General features: G+C 41.0%; 1 protein-coding gene across 1 annotated transcript in view; it reads right to left on the bottom strand.

Moving 5' to 3' along the window:
• Positions 1 to 18924, bottom strand: part of PKD2L1 (polycystin 2 like 1, transient receptor potential cation channel) — a 71764-nt gene that overhangs the window by 6568 nt on the left and 46272 nt on the right. Inside the window, exons 9-12 of the mRNA XM_081823642.1 lie at positions 2542 to 2669; positions 1819 to 2072; positions 628 to 852; positions 234 to 462 (exon numbers count right to left, since the gene is read on the bottom strand). Of these exons, the coding sequence (XP_081679768.1) occupies positions 234 to 462; positions 628 to 852; positions 1819 to 2072; positions 2542 to 2669 (836 nt within the window). The remainder of the gene's footprint in view (positions 1 to 233; positions 463 to 627; positions 853 to 1818; positions 2073 to 2541; positions 2670 to 18924) is intronic.

Here is an 18924-nt window from a genome sequence, read left to right as displayed (position 1 = left end):
AGGCAGCGCCTGGATCACAGGTCAGAGGGAAAAGGCATATGGGAGACAGGTTTTTCCCAGGGGCTGAGCTAGGGGAACATAAGCCTCTGGCTTTAGGGAGCTTTCACACAGTGATTTGACCAGAAGTGATAAAGAGGACTTGACACTCCAAAAGGAAGAACTTGGAGTCCCTAACAGGGTAGATCCCCTTCCTCCTCCTACTATGTCCCAAGTATAAGATATCTGTCCCTCACCAAGATAACCACCAGGTCCAGAATGTTCCAGATGCTGCTGAGGTAACGAAGCCGGTGGATGTGGAGCTCCAGGATCTCCTCTACCACGTAGTAGAGGATGAAGATGCAGAAGATGATTTCACAGCCAATGATAAAGAAGTCCCAGTTGCTGACATAGCGGATCAGCTTAACCGTGCGGATTTGCCAGGATGGGATGGCACCTCCTGTAGCTGGAAACTCCACTACCAGTCTGTGGGAGGAGGGGGAGATAACTGGTGAGGCCTGGACTGGGATAGTTCTTCCCATCCCCTCTCCTCCACAACCCCACCATAGGGTACAAGTTTAAGGAAGGGTCTCAATCAGAGAAGGGAACCAGGAACCATGGATGGAGGGAAGATAAGGAAAGGGGACCCACCTCAAAACACAGAAAAGATTGATGTTGGCATTGTAGACTGAGAAGTCGATGAAGACCACTCGAGTGCCCCTGTCTAGCCATAGGCCCTCCTGAAGGTCCTGGAGTGCTTTTGCACTGGCCTGTCGAGATCCTGGAAGGTCCAGATAGTAGCCACCTCCACTGTAGCTTGTCAACTGACCCCAGTGAGAGGAGCCCCCCAGCTCATCCTGTGAATGGTATGTCCACCTGTCACAGAAGAAACCATCTGAGCAGAGAGGTCTGAGCCAGTCCAAAAGCTGATCTCCCAAGGCAATGGCAACACTTTATGATTGCCTGGGCTTTACAATTTCATATATATTATATATACATATCACATATAATATATATTTCACATGTATTATCTTGTTTGATACTAACAACTATGTGAGAAAGGAAGGTAAATATTATCCACATTTGAAGATGAGGAACCTAAGACTCAGAGATGTCTGAGATAATGCAGCTAGTTAGTGGCTGAACTGAAACTCAAATATAAATTTCCTGATTTCTCATGATGTTCCCCAAAACTAAGGATGGCAAACTCATGCCTCACTTTTGACCCCAGTCTGAGTAGTTCCCACTAGGGAAACACCTGGCTCACATAATCCAGAAAAGACACTTCCTGTTCTTGTGGTTGTGCACCTGGCTGCTTCACCCCACCATTCTCTGTTCTGTCCACAGATTTCCTCCCTGGGCCCTCCCTTCCTTCCCCTTCTTTCATGTCCTATCCATCCTTTCCCCCCTTCTTTCCTAATTCTTCATCCATCCTCAACTCCTTGCTGCTTCCCCTATCAGGTCCAAGGGTCAGACTCTTCCAATTACGATTTGTGTAGCAACATCAGTGTTTCATCCATTCTCCATACACCTAAGAACATCTGGGCAAGAAAGGATGCTTTCTCTGGCAGGACTGCCTCCAGAGTAGGGCAAATGTGACTGCAATCTGTGTAGGGAAACGAGTCCAGAGGCTATGGCTCTGTTTGCTAATGTACCTTCTCTGTTCCTGAGTGACCCAAACCAAGACCTCCAAACAGTCAAAGATGGGACTCAGAGAGATGCTCCCCACCCTCCGCTCCCCTAAGGCTCTTTAAGACTAGTGGAAATGGTTCCCAAACCTCAGGATGGTGTGTCAGGCTTAGAGAAGCAAGCCCGGCAACGTTGGTGGGGGGACTCACTCACGCTGTGCCATTGAGAGGCCCAAAGGGGAGCTGCTCTTCCTTGTCTGGAGAGTAGACATCGTAGCAGCTCAGAATGTCCTCGCGGAAGTCCTCATGCACCACACAGGAGTCATTGCGGACCCTCAGCTGCCGTAGCCTTGGAACCCCCAGCAACAGGTTCTCATAGTAGATGAAGGAGTGGGAGCCTTGGCCCAGGCTCTGGTTGTTGTACCATTTGGTCCAATACAAACTGTCCAGTAGTGGGCCCTGGGCAAACTAGACCACAAGCTGGGTTGAGCTTGACCCTGCCTCATCCTGACCCTTATTCTTGGAATGACTTTTGCTTTCACTCCTTGACCCCCCAGCTTGTCTCTAGTCTGCTTCTGTTGGACTCCAGCTGACCCATGAACCTTGACCAGTTCTTGACCTGATGTGGCCCTACTCTTTATTTAAAATGCATTTTGAATTTCAGCCTTACCTCTGACTCTCAGTACTAGTTTAACTCTGGCTTGACTCCCTGATCATCATCCCTTCACCTTCATCATCCCTCTCATCTACCTTCACTTAAACTCCAGTCTGACCCATTGATTCTTGCTTGACCCTTTGACTCAGCCTGGTCCCAGAATGATCTGGTCTCTGGATATGGCCTGGTCTACTGTCTGACACTCCTGAGCCCTGGCCTGTGGCTTTTTGCTTCAGGCCATTGAAAAGGAGAGGGGAGAGGTAGAGGGAATCTCATACTCACATCCCAGAAGTCCGCCATGCTGCTGATGGCCTGGAAGGAGACTCCGGTGTCTGACGGGGTATGTAAGAAGAGCTCGGACATCACTTTTGTGTAATAATAGGCACTGGAGCTTGTCATTCCATAGGTCACTAGAAACCAACCCAAGAGGCTGTGTCCTGCTCACTGTTTCCTATATCCATTCTCCAGAGGAGACAGGAAAGCCCATTTGCCCTGGGGCCAGAGATGCTACCTAGATGGGATCCCATTGGGCCTACCCTCCCCTAGAGTTGTCTGGGGAGGCTAATAAGGCATTGGGGAAACCAGGGAATATCTTAGCCTACAAGGTCTCCTCTTCTTCTCTCAACTTACCTCAGAAAGACTGAACTCCACTCAGAAATTGTCTCTTGATATTGTCATTCTGAAAATTCACTTTTCTCTTCCTAAACCAGCTTAACTTCCTAGTTCTTATTCCCCAGAACCAAGATATTTCCACCTTCTGCATTCTTTCATTTGTCCTATATCTATGCCCTTGGGAAATACCTCCAAATTCTGGAATACTCCAAGGCCCTGGCCAAACACCTTACAGTAGAGATGGGGTCTCCTGGACCTGACACCTCTGGCCCCAGGGCATCCTGATGGGCACAGCTGTCTCCTGATGGAAGGACTCAGAGCATCCCCAGATCAAAAAAAGACCTGACCTTTGCCCTGAAGAACTCAATCTTCCTTAACCACCCTAACTCATACACCCAGTCTAAAGTCAGGCTGTTAGGGAAGCTATACGTTCTCTAGTTAAAAGGCAGTATTTGAAGAATATAAGCCATTTATTTTATAGATTGTCCCTCAATTTAGATTTGCCTGATATTTCCTTATGTTTAAATTCGGGTTATACATTAGGCAAAGAATACCCAAAAAGTGATGTGTCCATCTCAGAGCTTCCTATCAGGAGGCACACACTGTCTAATTGTATCATTACTGGTGATGTTAACTTTCATCCCATGTTAAGGCAGCTGTCTTCCAGCCTTCTTCAATGTAAAATTATTTTTCTCTTTGTAATTAATATGTATTTTGTGGGGAAATACTTTGAAATTATGTAAACATCCTATTACTCAACAATCTTGCACCTACTAGTTTTAATATCCAATAATATCTAGTTTTAATGACTTTTACCTGATTATTACTACCATGGTTATCAAGTTATGATTTTCTCATTCCATCATTCCTTCTGCATTTGTTAGTTAGCATTCTCCTTAGGAAGAACTTTTCCTTCTTCCTCATTTAGTCATTTATACATACCAGCATGAACTCATGGATTCTTGTTTTTTCTATAGTTTATAATTTGTTAGTATTATGATATTGTTACTTAATTTTAGCCAAGTCATGCAAGATAAAGAAAGACTAAAGAATTGTTCTAGATTTAAAAAGACTTAAGAAACATAAAAATTAAATGTAATATGTGCATTTAGTTAGGATTAAATCCTGGACAATAGTTTTTTCCTTTTACTATGAAGTCTGTTAGTGGAATAATTGATGAAATTGTAATAAGGTCTGTTCATTAGATGATAGTACTAAATCAATGATAATTTCCTGACTTTAGTAAGAGAATTTCCTTATTTTTAGAGTTACATATTAAAGTATTTAGGAGCAACAGGGAATTATGTCTGCAATTTATTCTCAAATTGTGTGTGTGTGTGTGTGTGTGTGTGTGTGTGTGTGTGTAAAGAGAGAGAGAGAGATTGGGAAAGAGAGCAATAAAAGAAATGCAAGCCTGGTAAAATATACATATTTGGGAAACTGGGGTGAAATATATATAAGAATTCTTTGTATTATTCTTGCAGCTTTTCTGTAAGTCTGGAATTACACCAAAAAAATTAAAGTAGGATTTGTCAGTCTCTTGTGAGCAATTCTCTTTAAGAATTTTCCTTTTTAGGGGTGCCTGGGTGGTTCAGTTGGTTAAGCGCCTGCCTTTGGCTCAGGTCATGATCCCAGGGTCCTGGGATGGAGTCCCACGTCGGGCTCCCTGCTCAGTCGGGAGTCTGCTTCTCCCTCTCCCCCTGCCCTTGCTCTTTCTCTCTCTCTCTGTCTCTCTCTCACACACACACACACACTCTCTCTCTCACGTACGTGCACTCTAATAAATAAAATCGTAAAAAAAAAAAAAAAAAGAATTTTCCTTTGCAAATATTGGGTCACATTTGCTCCTACCACCCCTGGAGCTCATCCATAGAAAGAAGGACTGGTGAGTTGTCATAGATTAGGCATAAACAACATCACACTTTTCCAGGGGAAAATCAGCAAAGAAGGAAAGCATTATGATTTCACATTTCCCCACTCCACTCTATTAAGTTCAGGAAACAACTTTAATTCTCTCTGATTCAAATCTGTGATTACCTGCCCTTAGTATCTGGAGGACTCATACTCAATTTTTCCAGATCTAGAAAATGGATTGGAAGTCAAGCTTCTGTCTGCTGAGAACCCACCACAGAGTTATAAGGATGGTCAGTGTGCTGAATTTTTCCTAATGCCAAAGGATGATTAAATTGTTACAGCTTCTGGATGGCCACTAGGTGGTACCCCTTGCTGTATCTTTTTCTCCTCCAATTCTCCAGTTCTAAATTACTACTCAGAATTAACATGCTCTGAACTGGTTGTCAACGATTACGGAGGCATAACATCTTTGATTATTACCCAAGGTAGTAAAGACTATGTATTTTGAGGAAAATGATTTCACCTGGTCAAATGCCCACTGACACTCAGAAATTCAGTATTCTTTGTAACTTTTTAACTGAAGTACATGCAAACAGAAAAGACCAAGAAACTATTTTAAAACTTTCTAAATTAAGGTTTGTGCCTTGTGTAGTACCTATTAAATACCTTCTCTCCACCCAAATACCTTCTATTCCTTGTTAATTCTTATTTCAGCAAATTTTGTACTTTGTCTCAGGAGATGAGGTAGCCACCCCCCCCACCTCTATGAAATTCAAATTACTACTTCTCATACCCCAAATCGATACTTGGTAGAGCATATTATCAGTCTACCAACCTGATTATTCTAAAGACACATTTTATATTCATTAAGCAAACATTACTCAAAGTCTAACGTGTGAAACACCTTGCTGGGTCATTGGTTTCTATCCTTAAAAATGTCTATTGAGAAACATGTCCCAGAATTAACTTTTTTTTTAGTACATCTTTAACATTTAAAATTGAATTATACAGAATAGAAGCTTTTAATAGTATGCTGACCTACCCTGCTCATGTATGCACTCAGAATGAATTTATTGTTGTAGAATGAGCATGAGCTTTGGAGCCAGACTGACCTAGGTTCAAATCCTAGTTCTGTCACTTACAGTATAGACTTGGACTCTGAGTCTCAGATTTCTCACCACTAAATGGGGGAATACAATATCTTTCTTATAATATTATGAAGATGAAAGATGATGTCTTTAGAATGCATTGAACACAGTGGGTGCTTAACAACTAGTTCTAGTACCCTAATATATGCTCCTCAGGGGACAAGGACTATGTTTCATTCAATTAGCAAAGTGCCTAGTATTTAATAGTTTCTCAATAAGTGTTTGTTGGGCTGAACCAAAAGTGGTGGAAAAAACACAAAAAGAGTAGAATGAAATAAATGAATAATTTCCAAAAATAAAGTATTATGACTCCATATTTGACACATAGCAGCAAAGTCATCAAAATAGTCAAGGCTAATTCCTATTTAATAGATGTTGGAAGGAGGCTGGAATGTTCCTCAGTCCAAAGAGAGCAATAAATTCATAGTCTTGGGTAAGAGAAACAAAGCCAGTTCTTAGCTGGCCTAGGGAGCAAGTACAGTTGGCCAGGAATCCTTACACAATGTGATGATAGAAATGTTGATAGCACAGCTCAATCTTCCTAATATGAACCATCCAGAATATCAGTTGAGTATCAAGCTTAGAGATTACTGCAATCTGAACCCAAAAGCAGGGCAGAGGAAACCCAGGATTGCGAGATGGAGTGATGATTTCAGCTCCTATGTCTCATATGTCCCCATCATTATATGATATGGTGACTGCAACGTGCATCAGAATTACTTGGAAGGCTTACTAAAACACAGACTGCTAAGAATGGGGCTCAATAATTTTCCTTTCCAATACATTCCCATGTAATGTTTATGCTACTGGTTCTGGGACCACACTAGAAACACTGCCTTGACCTGTTGCTACATAATCCCACTTGTCTTTGATAGAGTTGTCAAGAAGGCAGGGTGTTTCCCAGTGCCCGTTTCCATGATTCGCACGACTGGGAGTGAGGAAGAAGAAATAACATCTTTCCCAAGAGGCTGTCAGAACCTTCCTTCTGCGATAGGGAGGGATAGGAAAGCTTTTACAAACTACATAGACCTCTTAGAACACCCCCTCCTCCCTCCAAGGGAAAAATCACTGAATCTATTGCCCTATGGAGCCACAGGCAGTCATGGGAGTGGACCACATCCCTCTAGCATATTGTAGGAGAAAAAGATTGAAAACAACTTGTTGATCTTTCCTGCTGTCTCCTTTCCCCCACTCCACCCCATTAATTTCCATTCAGGTAAATCATTTGACTTTACCATGAAGAACCAGCTTGTCCAAGTGGAACACCCGGTTCAGAGATTTCTGAATCTGACAGGGACTCAGCGTATCCATTCTACCATCATCCTTCTCCATATCAGGAGAAAGAATAGACCAGACTAGCCATTTATTACCTCAGAACATCTATTATATGCCCTATGCTAAGTGCTTCACATGCTTCTTTCATTTAACCCGACAACAGCACTATATATATATTAGGTGCTATTATTATCATCCCTGTTTTCCAGTCTCAAACAGCTGAAGTAACTTCCCCAAGGAGCCAGGATTCAAACGCAAATCTATCTGCTCCCACAGGAAACTCATTCTGTTCTGCTCCTAGGACTGAGCTATATCCAAGGAGTAGAAGTTATAGGAGGAACCATGTAAACTCCATCAAAGGCAGAATTTCCTTGTGAAGTGGTTTGTGACCACTTCACAAACATCCATTTCCTCTCAGCAATCCTGCCTGCTGAGGATCACATGGAGGGGGCTCCTGCAAGGGGCCTCCCTGGTTCTTTCCTTTAAGGTCCAGTGAAGGAGTGGAATTGTTCCATTTCAAAAAGCAACACTAGACCAGGGAATGGGTGGGAACTGGAAGGAATCAGAACTTGAGTCAGTATATGGAATGTCCATATGTCAGTACATTACTACCTTTTTAATATAGTGAGGGCCTCATTGCAGGGAGTTTTCAGACACTGGACAATGACTGCATGAGAATGCTATCAAGAAGATCGGAGACCAGGTGTTGGTCTCACCATCCAGCACAGAGTATCTGCTTTTTTTTCTCTTGGACAGAAATTAAGTTCTCTTGCATACACTATGTCATGCCTTTTAACCTTAGCCTCAGATTGAATTCACAGCTGCTGAATATTAACAATAACTGACATCACTGACACATATTGTGCACTGGGCTTTGCCACATTGTCTCCAATAAGCCCATAAAAACCTCATAAAGTAGGAACTACCATTGCATTTTATTAAATAACTTGTCCAAAGAGCATATAGCAAGTAAATAGAACTTGGATTCAAACTCAGGTCTGCCTTACTCCAAAGACCATGAATTTAGCCACTATACATTACACTACCATATCCTCTACCACTCAAATCCTTCTGATTAGGGACTCTGACTCTCTTCCGAAAATCAAGCCAAATGTTTGGTATTACACAAGTTTATAAGGCACCCTTATAAGAAAACTCTATTTGGAGAGTCTAATATCTGAGTTAGGAGGTGAATTGTAAAAAAGTACTTGGTAAACTCAAACATCACCATCATAAAGGAAGCGCCAAATTCCTTCACTCTGGTATAAACAGATAATTGTATAAATCTGTATCAAGAGTCATACTCTGACATAGCTGAGTCCCAGAGGAGGAAAAACTCACATGCCCAAAAATGTGACCTGGGTTGTTCATACTATCAAAAGATTGTAAACAACCTAAATGTCCTACAAAGAGGCAATATTGAAGGAAAGTATGATATCATTGAGCCACTTAATGGAGTATTATACAGCCATTGAAATGGTAGTAAACACAGAATGCAAAATTGTTTGTGCTGTTGTGACAATTAAATATTTTACAAAAATACTAGGTATGTAAAAACTTGAAGGAAAAATGGACTTTTTGACAAATGAGTAGTATAATAGGTGGGTTTTATTTCTCTTCATTCTCATGGAGTTCAAGTAATGCTATCATAATAATACAATATAAAAATAATAAAATTATCCTTAAAAATCTGTCCACCTCTTTGTTTCCAAGTTACAGGCTGAAATTTCTAGGTGCTGGATGCTGTATTGGATTTCGTGACTGCTTCCTTAAGATCCTCTCCTGGTTAATACCATGATTTTATTTGAGATATCACACCTCTGTGGGTCATCTCACATATGTGGCTAGAAGCTGAATTCAACCCTGGCTCTAGGATTTGGAAGAGACGCTTAGGCCCAGATTAATCCACAAATGTCCCTCCCACGACGCCATTGCAGCTTCAGGGATGAGCATGTAACCCATTTCAGACCAAAGAGTCATGAAGAGAGAGTTCTGGAACCTTTTAGGACCTTCTCTCTCATAGTAGATATGAATGAGAAAGCCCCAGGGGATTCAGCCCCAAGAGGAAACTGATCTCACAACTGGCAGAACTGAATAACACAAACAGACCGGGCTTTGATGATATCATTAAGCCACTGGATGGATCATCCCTGAACTCTGCCCTCCTTTGGACTTTCATTATCTAGACAATAAATCCCATATGGGCTAAGCCAGTGTTCACTGCATTTTACTTCATTGTAACATGGTCCTTACCTATGTGAAAACCATGACATTTTCAAAGAGATTGCATTATTCCTGAGGAAAATGGAGCTAGAAAAGCTTCTGCTACTGTTTGAACATCTCTGGAGCGCAGTCGATGACTTTAGCATATTTGTGCTGAAGTCCACATTAATTAAAATACATTATTACCTTATATTAAAGGGGGCCTGCTGACCAAATCAACTGATGATGATATTCTAGGAACATACCTACCATTAATTCCTCAAGGCTCTCCAAGCTTTATTTCTGGGTAAATCCAGGTCTCTAGAATACAATAAAAATTTACACACACACACACATATGTGTATGTGTGTTTATAAGCACTTATAAATGTATATATATGCATATACACATATATATGCAAATATGTATAGCTGTATGTAAAGTATACATATATATCCCTACTCTTTTTTTTTTTTAAAGATTTTATTTATTTATTTGAGAGAGAGAGAGCACACGAGAGGGGGGAGGGTCAGAGGGAGAAGCAGACTCTCCGCTGAGCAGGGAGCCCGATGCGGGACTCGATCCCAGGACTCCAGGATCATGACCTGAGCTGAAGGCAGTAGCTTAACCAACTGAGCCACCTAGGCGCTCCAGTATATATCCCTACTCTTAAAAATGCTTTAAGAATGAGGATTTAATATGGATTTTTAAAGGAGGCAGATATAAAACACAGTCAAAAGAGAAGTAGCCTCAGTCTTGAATATTGCTTTTATCCATTATGATATTCCATGACTCATATAAAATCCAACAAAGCCAGCTCTTCCCAGAGCTAGGGTCTCCTTATTAACTGGTGTGCTTTCTCTTAGTCACCAGTGAGAACTGTGCAACCTATTTATGTTTTCTTCTTGCTTTTGGTTGCCAGGAACCTCAGGCTTTGTTCTTATTTGCTGTACTTTGTTGATCTTAGGTTTTCCGATACAAGGTATCTTCCTCCCCTACCTTTTCCCACTTTTTTTGCTAACTCTTTTTATTATAGTTCTAATGGGCTATATTTTATTGCGTCTGTGCTTTGTAATGTAAGCTGGCTTAGGTCACTTTTAGACACAGGTGGGGCATAAATATATAATATATATAAATATATATATTAATATTATCATTAAAGAAGTATGACTGTAATAATCATTATTAATCATCATGAGCTTGGATAATAACTTGATTTTATCCATTCCAATGTTTATAGTAGAGACTGAATATTACTGTCCTCTCTTTTGAATTGTTGAAAGACCTTCCCAGCTCAGAGCAATAGCAAGAAGTCAGCAGTTGCTTTCTGTGCCTACTTTCCCAGGTGATTGCCATGTAGGCCGTCATATGCTACTGAGCTCCTTTCTTGTTCCTAATTACCATGTGATGGAATTTAGCTATCATTTTCCAACAGCAGTCTCCTTGGGCAGGAGGGTATCAACTAATTGACAAAGAAACTTGAAGGGCTGGGGTGCTTCTGCTAGCAAGTGTATAATTATAATTCCTTTATATGTTTATACCACTGCTCTTTTGGAAACTCTGTGCCTTCAAGTTTTTGAAACTCAAAAGACAAATACTCCTTCCTAAGCTGAATAGCTGTGAAGAAACGTATGGAAGATGCTTCTCTAGAAATCTGGAGGTCTCTTCCCTCTACCCCCAAAACCAGCCCTGACAGTCATTGTGTGGCTAGAACTCCCACTGTTCCATCCATCTTCCAGTTGTTGAAGAATTGGAAGTTCCTCGGGCTTTACCTGTTTTATAAATTTACCCTGTGGCTACTCTGATGGCCTCTTCCTGAGTCCCTCTTATCACCTGGATTGCTGAGAAGCTCTCTGAAACATCTCTCTACCTATTTCTTAGGAACATAAGAGCTGGAGCTGGAGCATGAGGTGGAAGCCGTATGTTGAGAATGACAACACAAAGAGGTAGAAGCAGTCTGGGCCCCATCTTAGTCCAGGGCTTCAGCACGCTCAGCACGGAACCTGACCTGGGGCTCAATCTCATGACCCTGAGATCATGCCCTGAGCTGATATCAAAGAATCAGACGCTTAACTGACTGAGCCACCCATGTGCCCCCAGTCCAGGGCTTCTTACACAATTTAGATTATTATGTGAGAGAGAAATAAACTTCTATTCTATTTAAGCACTGTTACTACAGCTAAATCAATATCCCAACGGAAGGATTTCATATGATTACATCCATGTCAGATGGATATTTTGGAAAAGGAATTTTTCTAGGAAAATTAGGGGAAAAGTCAAATGTTCTGTTAAGAAAAAGTCAAATCTAATCACAGATCTCTTGGTTAAAACCATTTACTGAGTTTACAAAACCCTTTATCCTTTGCTTAGTAGGAAGTTCCCTATTAAGAAATCCTCTTAGGGTGCCTGGGTGGCTCAGATGGTTAAGCGTCTGCCTTCAGCTCAGGTCATGATCTCAGGGTCCTGGGATCGAGTCCCGCATCGGGTTCCCTGCTCAGTGCAGAGCCTGTTTCTCCCTCTCCCTCTGCCACTCCCTCTGCTTGTGCTCTTCTGTCTATCTCTCTGTCGAATAAATAAATAAGATCTTAAAAAAAAAAAAAGAAATCCTCTTATTGCTGCTATTCTCCTTCTTGGGCAATTCCTTCTTCCACTCACATATTCTAATTAATGCTATTAGGTCAGGTCATTTAAAATTGGATTCCAAATGCCTCATGTTTCTTAAGATGGAAAGTAGGCAGAAGAAAATTGCAACTTAGAAATGAGGGAAGGGTTGGGGCGCCTGGGTGGCTCAGTCGTTAAGCGTCTGCCTTCGGCTCAGGTCATGATCTCAGGGTCTTGGGATCGAGCCCCGCATCGGGCTCCCTGCTCGGCAGGAGGCCTGCTTCTCCCTCTCCACTCCCCCTGCTTGTGTTCCCGCTCTCGCTGTATCTCTCTCTGTCAAATAAATAAAAATCTTAAAAAAAAAAAAAAAAGAAATGAGGGAAGGGTTAAATCCTCAGAGCCTTCACTATAGGATTATAAAACCAGTGCATTTCACTGAAATTCAAATATATTTATATGTGCCCAGAAAATGGCTGAAATGATATATACCAAACTCTTAATAGTTAATAATAGTGGCCTTTAACATTTTCCATATTATTTGACTTTTTTTTTTTTTAAACAAGAACTATATTAGTTAAACTTTTAATAAAGATATTCCCATGGTTTGGGGGCGGGGGAAGGGGTAGAATTCTTTTGTAATGAAATGAGGAGAAACACTGCTTTATATTTTCCTTTCATACTTGCCCTTCCGAACTCTGACTCTGGCAAAGCTCTTGCATATTCATAGCCTGAGGCCTTAGTTGGCTCTTGGCTCCCACGCCTGCCTTCTCCAGGCTGAGAGCCAATAATGTTAAAACAAAGCAAAACAAAAAACACAAGCAAATGACAATGATTTTGGTCTCCTCAGACTTGAATGGTTGCCTGCTTCTGAGACCCACAAGAGTTCCCAGGTCTCTCTGAACATTTTGTCCTCCGACATCTTGCCATCATCCTGGAGCAACCCCACCCCCACCCCACCCCCAGTGTCCATTGCACTGCAGGTCACTATGGGTTTAAGGCCGCCATTGGCTTCCACTGCTCCTTGAAGGCAGGTGTGTCTCCTGTATTTCAAAGCCTTTAACAGTTAGGAGGGTCTGCCACATAATAGGACTTTGTAAAATATGAATGAATGAATGTGTGAATAGCCAGGATCTTGTCCTTAGTTTGAACCTTTTGCTAATGAGCTCTTAACATTTCATTTGTTGAGCACTCCATGCTGTGAAATAATCTGATTTGACCAGCTCAAATTCATACTCCAAACCAGTGGTTGTCAAACATTTCGTTCTCAGAACCACTTTGTAACTCTTAAAAATTATTAGGAACTCCAAAAAGTTTTTATTTGGGTTATAGCTAACTTTATAGAAATTACTTTATAGAAATTAAAACTGAGGAAAAATTTAGACATTTGTAATAATGATTCATTTTAAAATAATGATAACAAACCCCATATACGTAAACATGAACAACATATTATTATGAAAAACAACTATTTTCTTTTTTTTTTTTTAAAGATTTTATTTATTTATTTGAGAGAGAGAGAGAGAATGAGAGACAGAGAGCATGAGAGGGAGGAGGGTCAGAGGGAGAAGCAGACTCCCTGCCGAGCAGGGAGCCCGATGCGGGACTCGATCCTGGGACTCCAGGATCATGACCTGAGCCGAAGGCAGTCGCTTAACCAACTGAGCCACCCAGGCGCCCGAAAAACAACTATTTTCTAAAACAAAACAAATAAATTCAGTGAGAAAAATGGGATCATTTAATATTTTTGCAAGCCTGTTTAACACCTGGGTTTAAAGAAGATTGCTGGATTCTCATATCTGCTTCAGAATTCAATCTGCTGCTATAGGTTGTTTTGGTTGAAGTATGTGAAGAAAATATGACCTCCCACAAAGATGTAATTTGGTAAGGGAAAGGGTCTCAGGAAGCCCCAGGGGTCCTTGGAGCACACCTTTGAGAACATTGCCCTTTGCCTTATATCTGTGACTAGAACTTCCACACAGCCTTAATGATCTGCCTCAACTTAAAATCCTAGATTTATTGCTGCCTCCACCTAATAGCATAAAGAGATCATTATCCATATTACTATAATCCCTTATGTGGATCCCATGTTCCATAGTTTTCATAGTGTTTTCCCATGCAATGTCTCCCAGTAACTTACCAGGTATGGTCTGACCTTGCCAATGAGCAGTTTTTCTAATGTTAAATGTCACAATTCAATCAAGTAAGTTTTAAAGATCTAATTAGCTTTATTAGTTAAACCGTGAAATCAGGCAGCATCCCATCTAGCAAGTAGAGGAGAGCCCCAAAGGGCTACCGAAAAGGAAAGGTTTTTAAAGGTACAGAGTGGAAAAAAGGAAATTATTAGCAAAGAAGCCATTGTTTTTGGCAAGGTAGCCCTTCTGTGGGGAATGGAAGGGTTCTATCTGTAAATTTCCTAGTGCTGGCCAAGAAATTTCCATGTTGACTGGTTAAAGGTTACATTTTTGGGGGGTTGAAACTGCAGTTAGGTTAGGTATTAAGTCTTGATTTACTGACATGGGGCCTCAACCTAAGTGACACCATTTGGGACCTGTGGTTTTATTTTTAACACTATGAATCATGAAATTCAAATTTATATGATCTGCTCAGGGCCATTCAGCTGGGAAGAGACAGAGTCAACACTCAGACTCATGCTTTATGAATGCAAACTACATGTTCATTCTCTGACTCCTTATACCAGCAGAGCCCCAGACTGATCTCATCTACAAAAATGTAGAATATCTAGATTTTATCAGCCACTGCTGCCTGCTCTCCTATACTTGATCAAAGCATAGTTATAGGTAAAAATTCTTTCCCTGATTCCAAGAACTGGCATTTAAATGTACTACAGTAGAGCGCCTGGGTGGCTCAGTCGGTTAAGTGTCTGCCTTCAGCTCAGGTCATGATCCCGGGGTCCTGGGATGGAGCCCTGCGTCAGGCTCCCTGCTCAGCAGGGAGCCTGCTTCTCCTTCTCTCTCTGCCCCTCCTCCCTGCTCATGCTCTCTCTCTCTCTCTAATAAATAAATAGAATCTTAAAAAAAAAAAAGAAAGTTACTATGATGAGAAAAACAATTTTAGTTTAAAAAAAAAAATGTACTACAGTATTCCTAGAGACCAGTGACAGCTCCACATCAGGGAAAACTACATGACAGGTTGTTACCTAGCATTGAACAACAGGATATGTCCAGGCTCACCAATCTTGTAACAGTGATCCAGGCCCTCAGAATTCTGGGGCACCAGGGAATTCTGCTACAGCAAATTTAGGCCAAAGCCTAAATAATCCCTATTATCTAGGTTGAGTTGACTCAGATGACCTCACCCTAGTACTAGAAGGACTTTGTAATTCTCTGTGTCTGGATAGACCATGGGTAACTGAGCCTGCTAGGAAAAGCATGAAACCATGATCCCATGGCCAGTCTTGATCCCTGGCAACTGCTTCTAGAGGGCCTAGTCTTTCTGATCCTTGATAAGCATTATCCTGATGCTTTCTCAGATCTCAAGGTTCCAGTGGGTTAAACTTTACATTTCAATATTTTCCTAATTTATACCTTGACGTGGAATGACAACTGATATTTTTTGAAAGCCCACCATATGCCAGGCACTGTACTATTTGTACTTACTTATTTTCCACCAATCTCACAAAGGCAATCATTACCATCATTAGATATATAAGGAAAACGGGGCTTCCAGAGATTTAAATATCTTGACCTAGCTTGCCAAAGGCAATGGCTAATAACCGGTTGCACCATCATTTGAACCATGTCATCTTATTCCAGGTCCCACGCTCTCTCCATCACCATTGCACCTTCACTAATGTCATGGTTCTTTGTGACCAATTATCTTCTGTCATCATTACAGTCACATAGGGTATAGGAGCTCACCCACAGACATTTTCTGAACCTCTAACATATTTCTGTTCCTTTCCTTGTCAATTCTAGGAATGCTTAGTCAAGAAAGACATCTTCTACGGAGGTTCCTCAAAAAATTAAAATAGAATTACCATATGAACCGGCAATTCCACTCCTGGATATTTATCTGAAGAAAATGATATCACTATCTCAAAAAACATATCTGCACCCCTATGTTCATTGCAGCATTATTTACAATAGCCAAGACATGGAAACAATCTGAGTGTCCATTGACAAACGAATGGATAAAGAAAATGTGGTACGTATATATGATGGAATATTATTCATCCACCAATAAAGGAAAGGCTGCTATTTACAACAACATGGATGGACATTAAGGACATTATGCTAAGTGAAATAAGTCAGACAGAGAAAGACAAATACAGGATGTCATAGATATGTGGAATCTAAAACAAAAACAAAACCCATCAAACTCATAGATACAGAGAACAGATTGGTAGTTGCCAGACATAGGGGTGTGTGTGAGGGGGGGTGTGAAATTGGTGAAGGTGGTCAAAAGGTACAAAATTCCAATTATAAGATAAACAAATCCAGCATGGTGATGTAGTGTACAGCATGGTAACTACAGTTAACAATGCTGTATTGTGTATTTGAAGGTTGCTAAGAGACTAAATCTTAAAAATTCACATCACAAGAAAAATTAGTAACTACGTGTAGTGAGGAATGTTAACTAATTGTGATCATTTCCCAATATATACATATATCAAATCATTATGTTTTACACCTAAAACGAATACAGTGTTGTATGTCAATTATATCTCATAAAGAAAAAAAGAAAGACATCTTTTTCCTAGCCTCCAAACTTACTTCAACCTCTCCTATTAATATAAGATCCCACCAATCTATGGACAGAACCTTGACATCCACTCAAAAGAGGCAGAGTGAATAGAGGTAGGCATTTCCTTACAACCAGTGATGAATAAAGAACATCCAGTGACACAAGTCACCAAAGGCTGAGGGTCTCTGCCCTCCTCCCCAACTGCATGGTGACCAGACCCAGCCTTGTCCTGTCTCAGAACCGTTCCTAAACAGGGCCAGTCCCAGGTGCACCTTTGAGATAACAATACTGTCTCCTAAAACAAACAGCCATTGTTTCCACACAAAGACCTTCAATGTTTCCTCCATCAACAAAAGGCTACAGCCATCCTGCCAAGACGACAAAGAGCTGGAAGCCCTTTCCTAAATATCATGATGGTGGGAGGGAAGGAGTGGAGGCAGGAAGATCATTCTCCAGTGCTGTCTATGTGGAGGAATAGGACCAACTCCACCCATCAGGGACCATTCTGAATTACTGATCATTCCTGGACTATTCATAATGACAATAATAACGGCTTCCTAGGGCGCCTGGGTGGCTCAGTTGGTTAAGCGACTGCCTTCGGCTCAGGTCATGATCCTGGAGTCCCAGGATCGAGTCCCGCATCGGGCTCCCTGCTCGGCAGGGAGTCTGCTTCTCCCTCTGACCCTCCCCCCTCTCATGCTCTCTCTATCTCATTCTCTCTCAAATGAATAAATAAAATCTTAAAAAAAAATAAAATAAAAAAAGATAACGGCTTCCTAATCTATGAAATGGAAATAATATCTATCCCTTACAGGACTGCTGTCAGGATCAAATGAGATAATAGGTATACAAGCTCTTTGTAAGATTTAAAAGGCTACCCAACTGATATGGTTATTGTGGGAAGATAGATGGTTCACCCACATTGCCTGCATAAAAAAGATAGCTCTATTTCAGCTGATGAAAGTCCAAATAGCTCTGGTATCTAGCTCCACCCAGGTCCTTGAATAAAGCATAAGGGAGAAGAAATGTGGTCAGTATGGCTTACCACTATAGTTTATGAGGGCCCATCCCAAGCCAAAGTTAGGCTAGTATTTCCCAGCTCCAGGAACCCAAATCCTGGAAATGAGTTCCCTGGTGTTTGGTCCCTCACCTAGGGTTTTAATACTCCAAACTTTACTCCCCACCCCCTTCCTTATCCCTCTTAAAACATACCTTCCTTAAGCAATTTACACAAAAGTAGATTTACATAATAAATTAAAGCATGGGAAAACTATCCACCCTCACTGGTGATTAAAGACAAATTAAGGTTTTATGCCTACTTAATAATAAAAATTAAAAATGAGACTATCCAATGTTGGTGAGACTGTGACAAAATTGGTTTGATCTCAGAGCACTAGCAGCATAATAAATTTGTATGATCCCCTACAAAGGCAAAATGACAACACATAAGCAAGTACTAAGAAGGTATTCCTTTTTTTTTTTAAGATTTTATTTATTTTATTTGAGAGAGAGAGAAAGCACGTACAGAGGGAGAGTGAGAGGGAGAAGCAGACTCCCCACTGAGCAGAGAGCCCGATGCGGGGCTCGATCCCAGGACCCTGAGATCATGACCTGAGCCAAAGGCAGACGCTTAACCGACTGAGCCACCCAGGGACCCCTAAGAAGGTATTCCTATCTTTTGTCCTAGCATCTCCCTCCCTGGAAATTCCCAAGGAAATACTTCAACAGAAATGGCAAAAAGTAGCAAGTATAGATATATTTACCTGCGGTTGGCAAATATTGAAATAACGAGAGAATGTTTTAGTTAATTATGTGACTGTAGTCATTAAGATGAAAATATAAAAATGACTTACAAACATGAGGAAATATTTAAGATATAATTGTAAGTGAAAGGGAACCATATAAGGGGCGCCTGGGTGGCTTATTTGGTTAAGTGGCTGCCTTCAGCTCAGGTCCTGAGCAGGCTCCCTCCCTGCTCTGTAGGGGAGTCTGCTTCTGCCCCTCCCTCCCTGCTCATTCTCTCTCACTCTCTCTCTGAAATAAATAGATAAAATCTTAAAAAAAAAAAAAGGAAAGGAAGAAAATATAAGGGCTGGTTCAGTGACGATATCTTTGGTGTTGTGGTGGTAAATTATAGGTGAATTATATTTCAAAATGTTCTTTAGTGTTTTTAAATCATTTAAAAAATACAGCAATAAAAAGAAAAAAGTAATGAGCCAGTAGAATTCAAAATTATGCTTCTACTAAGGTAGGACATGTAGTTATCCTT

Source organism: Leptonychotes weddellii, chromosome 6 (assembly GCF_054177405.1).
Source record: "Leptonychotes weddellii isolate Sample4059 chromosome 6, ASM5417740v2, whole genome shotgun sequence".
Classification (NCBI taxonomy): domain Eukaryota; kingdom Metazoa; phylum Chordata; class Mammalia; order Carnivora; family Phocidae; genus Leptonychotes; species Leptonychotes weddellii.
Note: the sequence above shows the minus strand (reverse complement) of the source record. Positions and strands in the feature narration are given on the sequence as shown.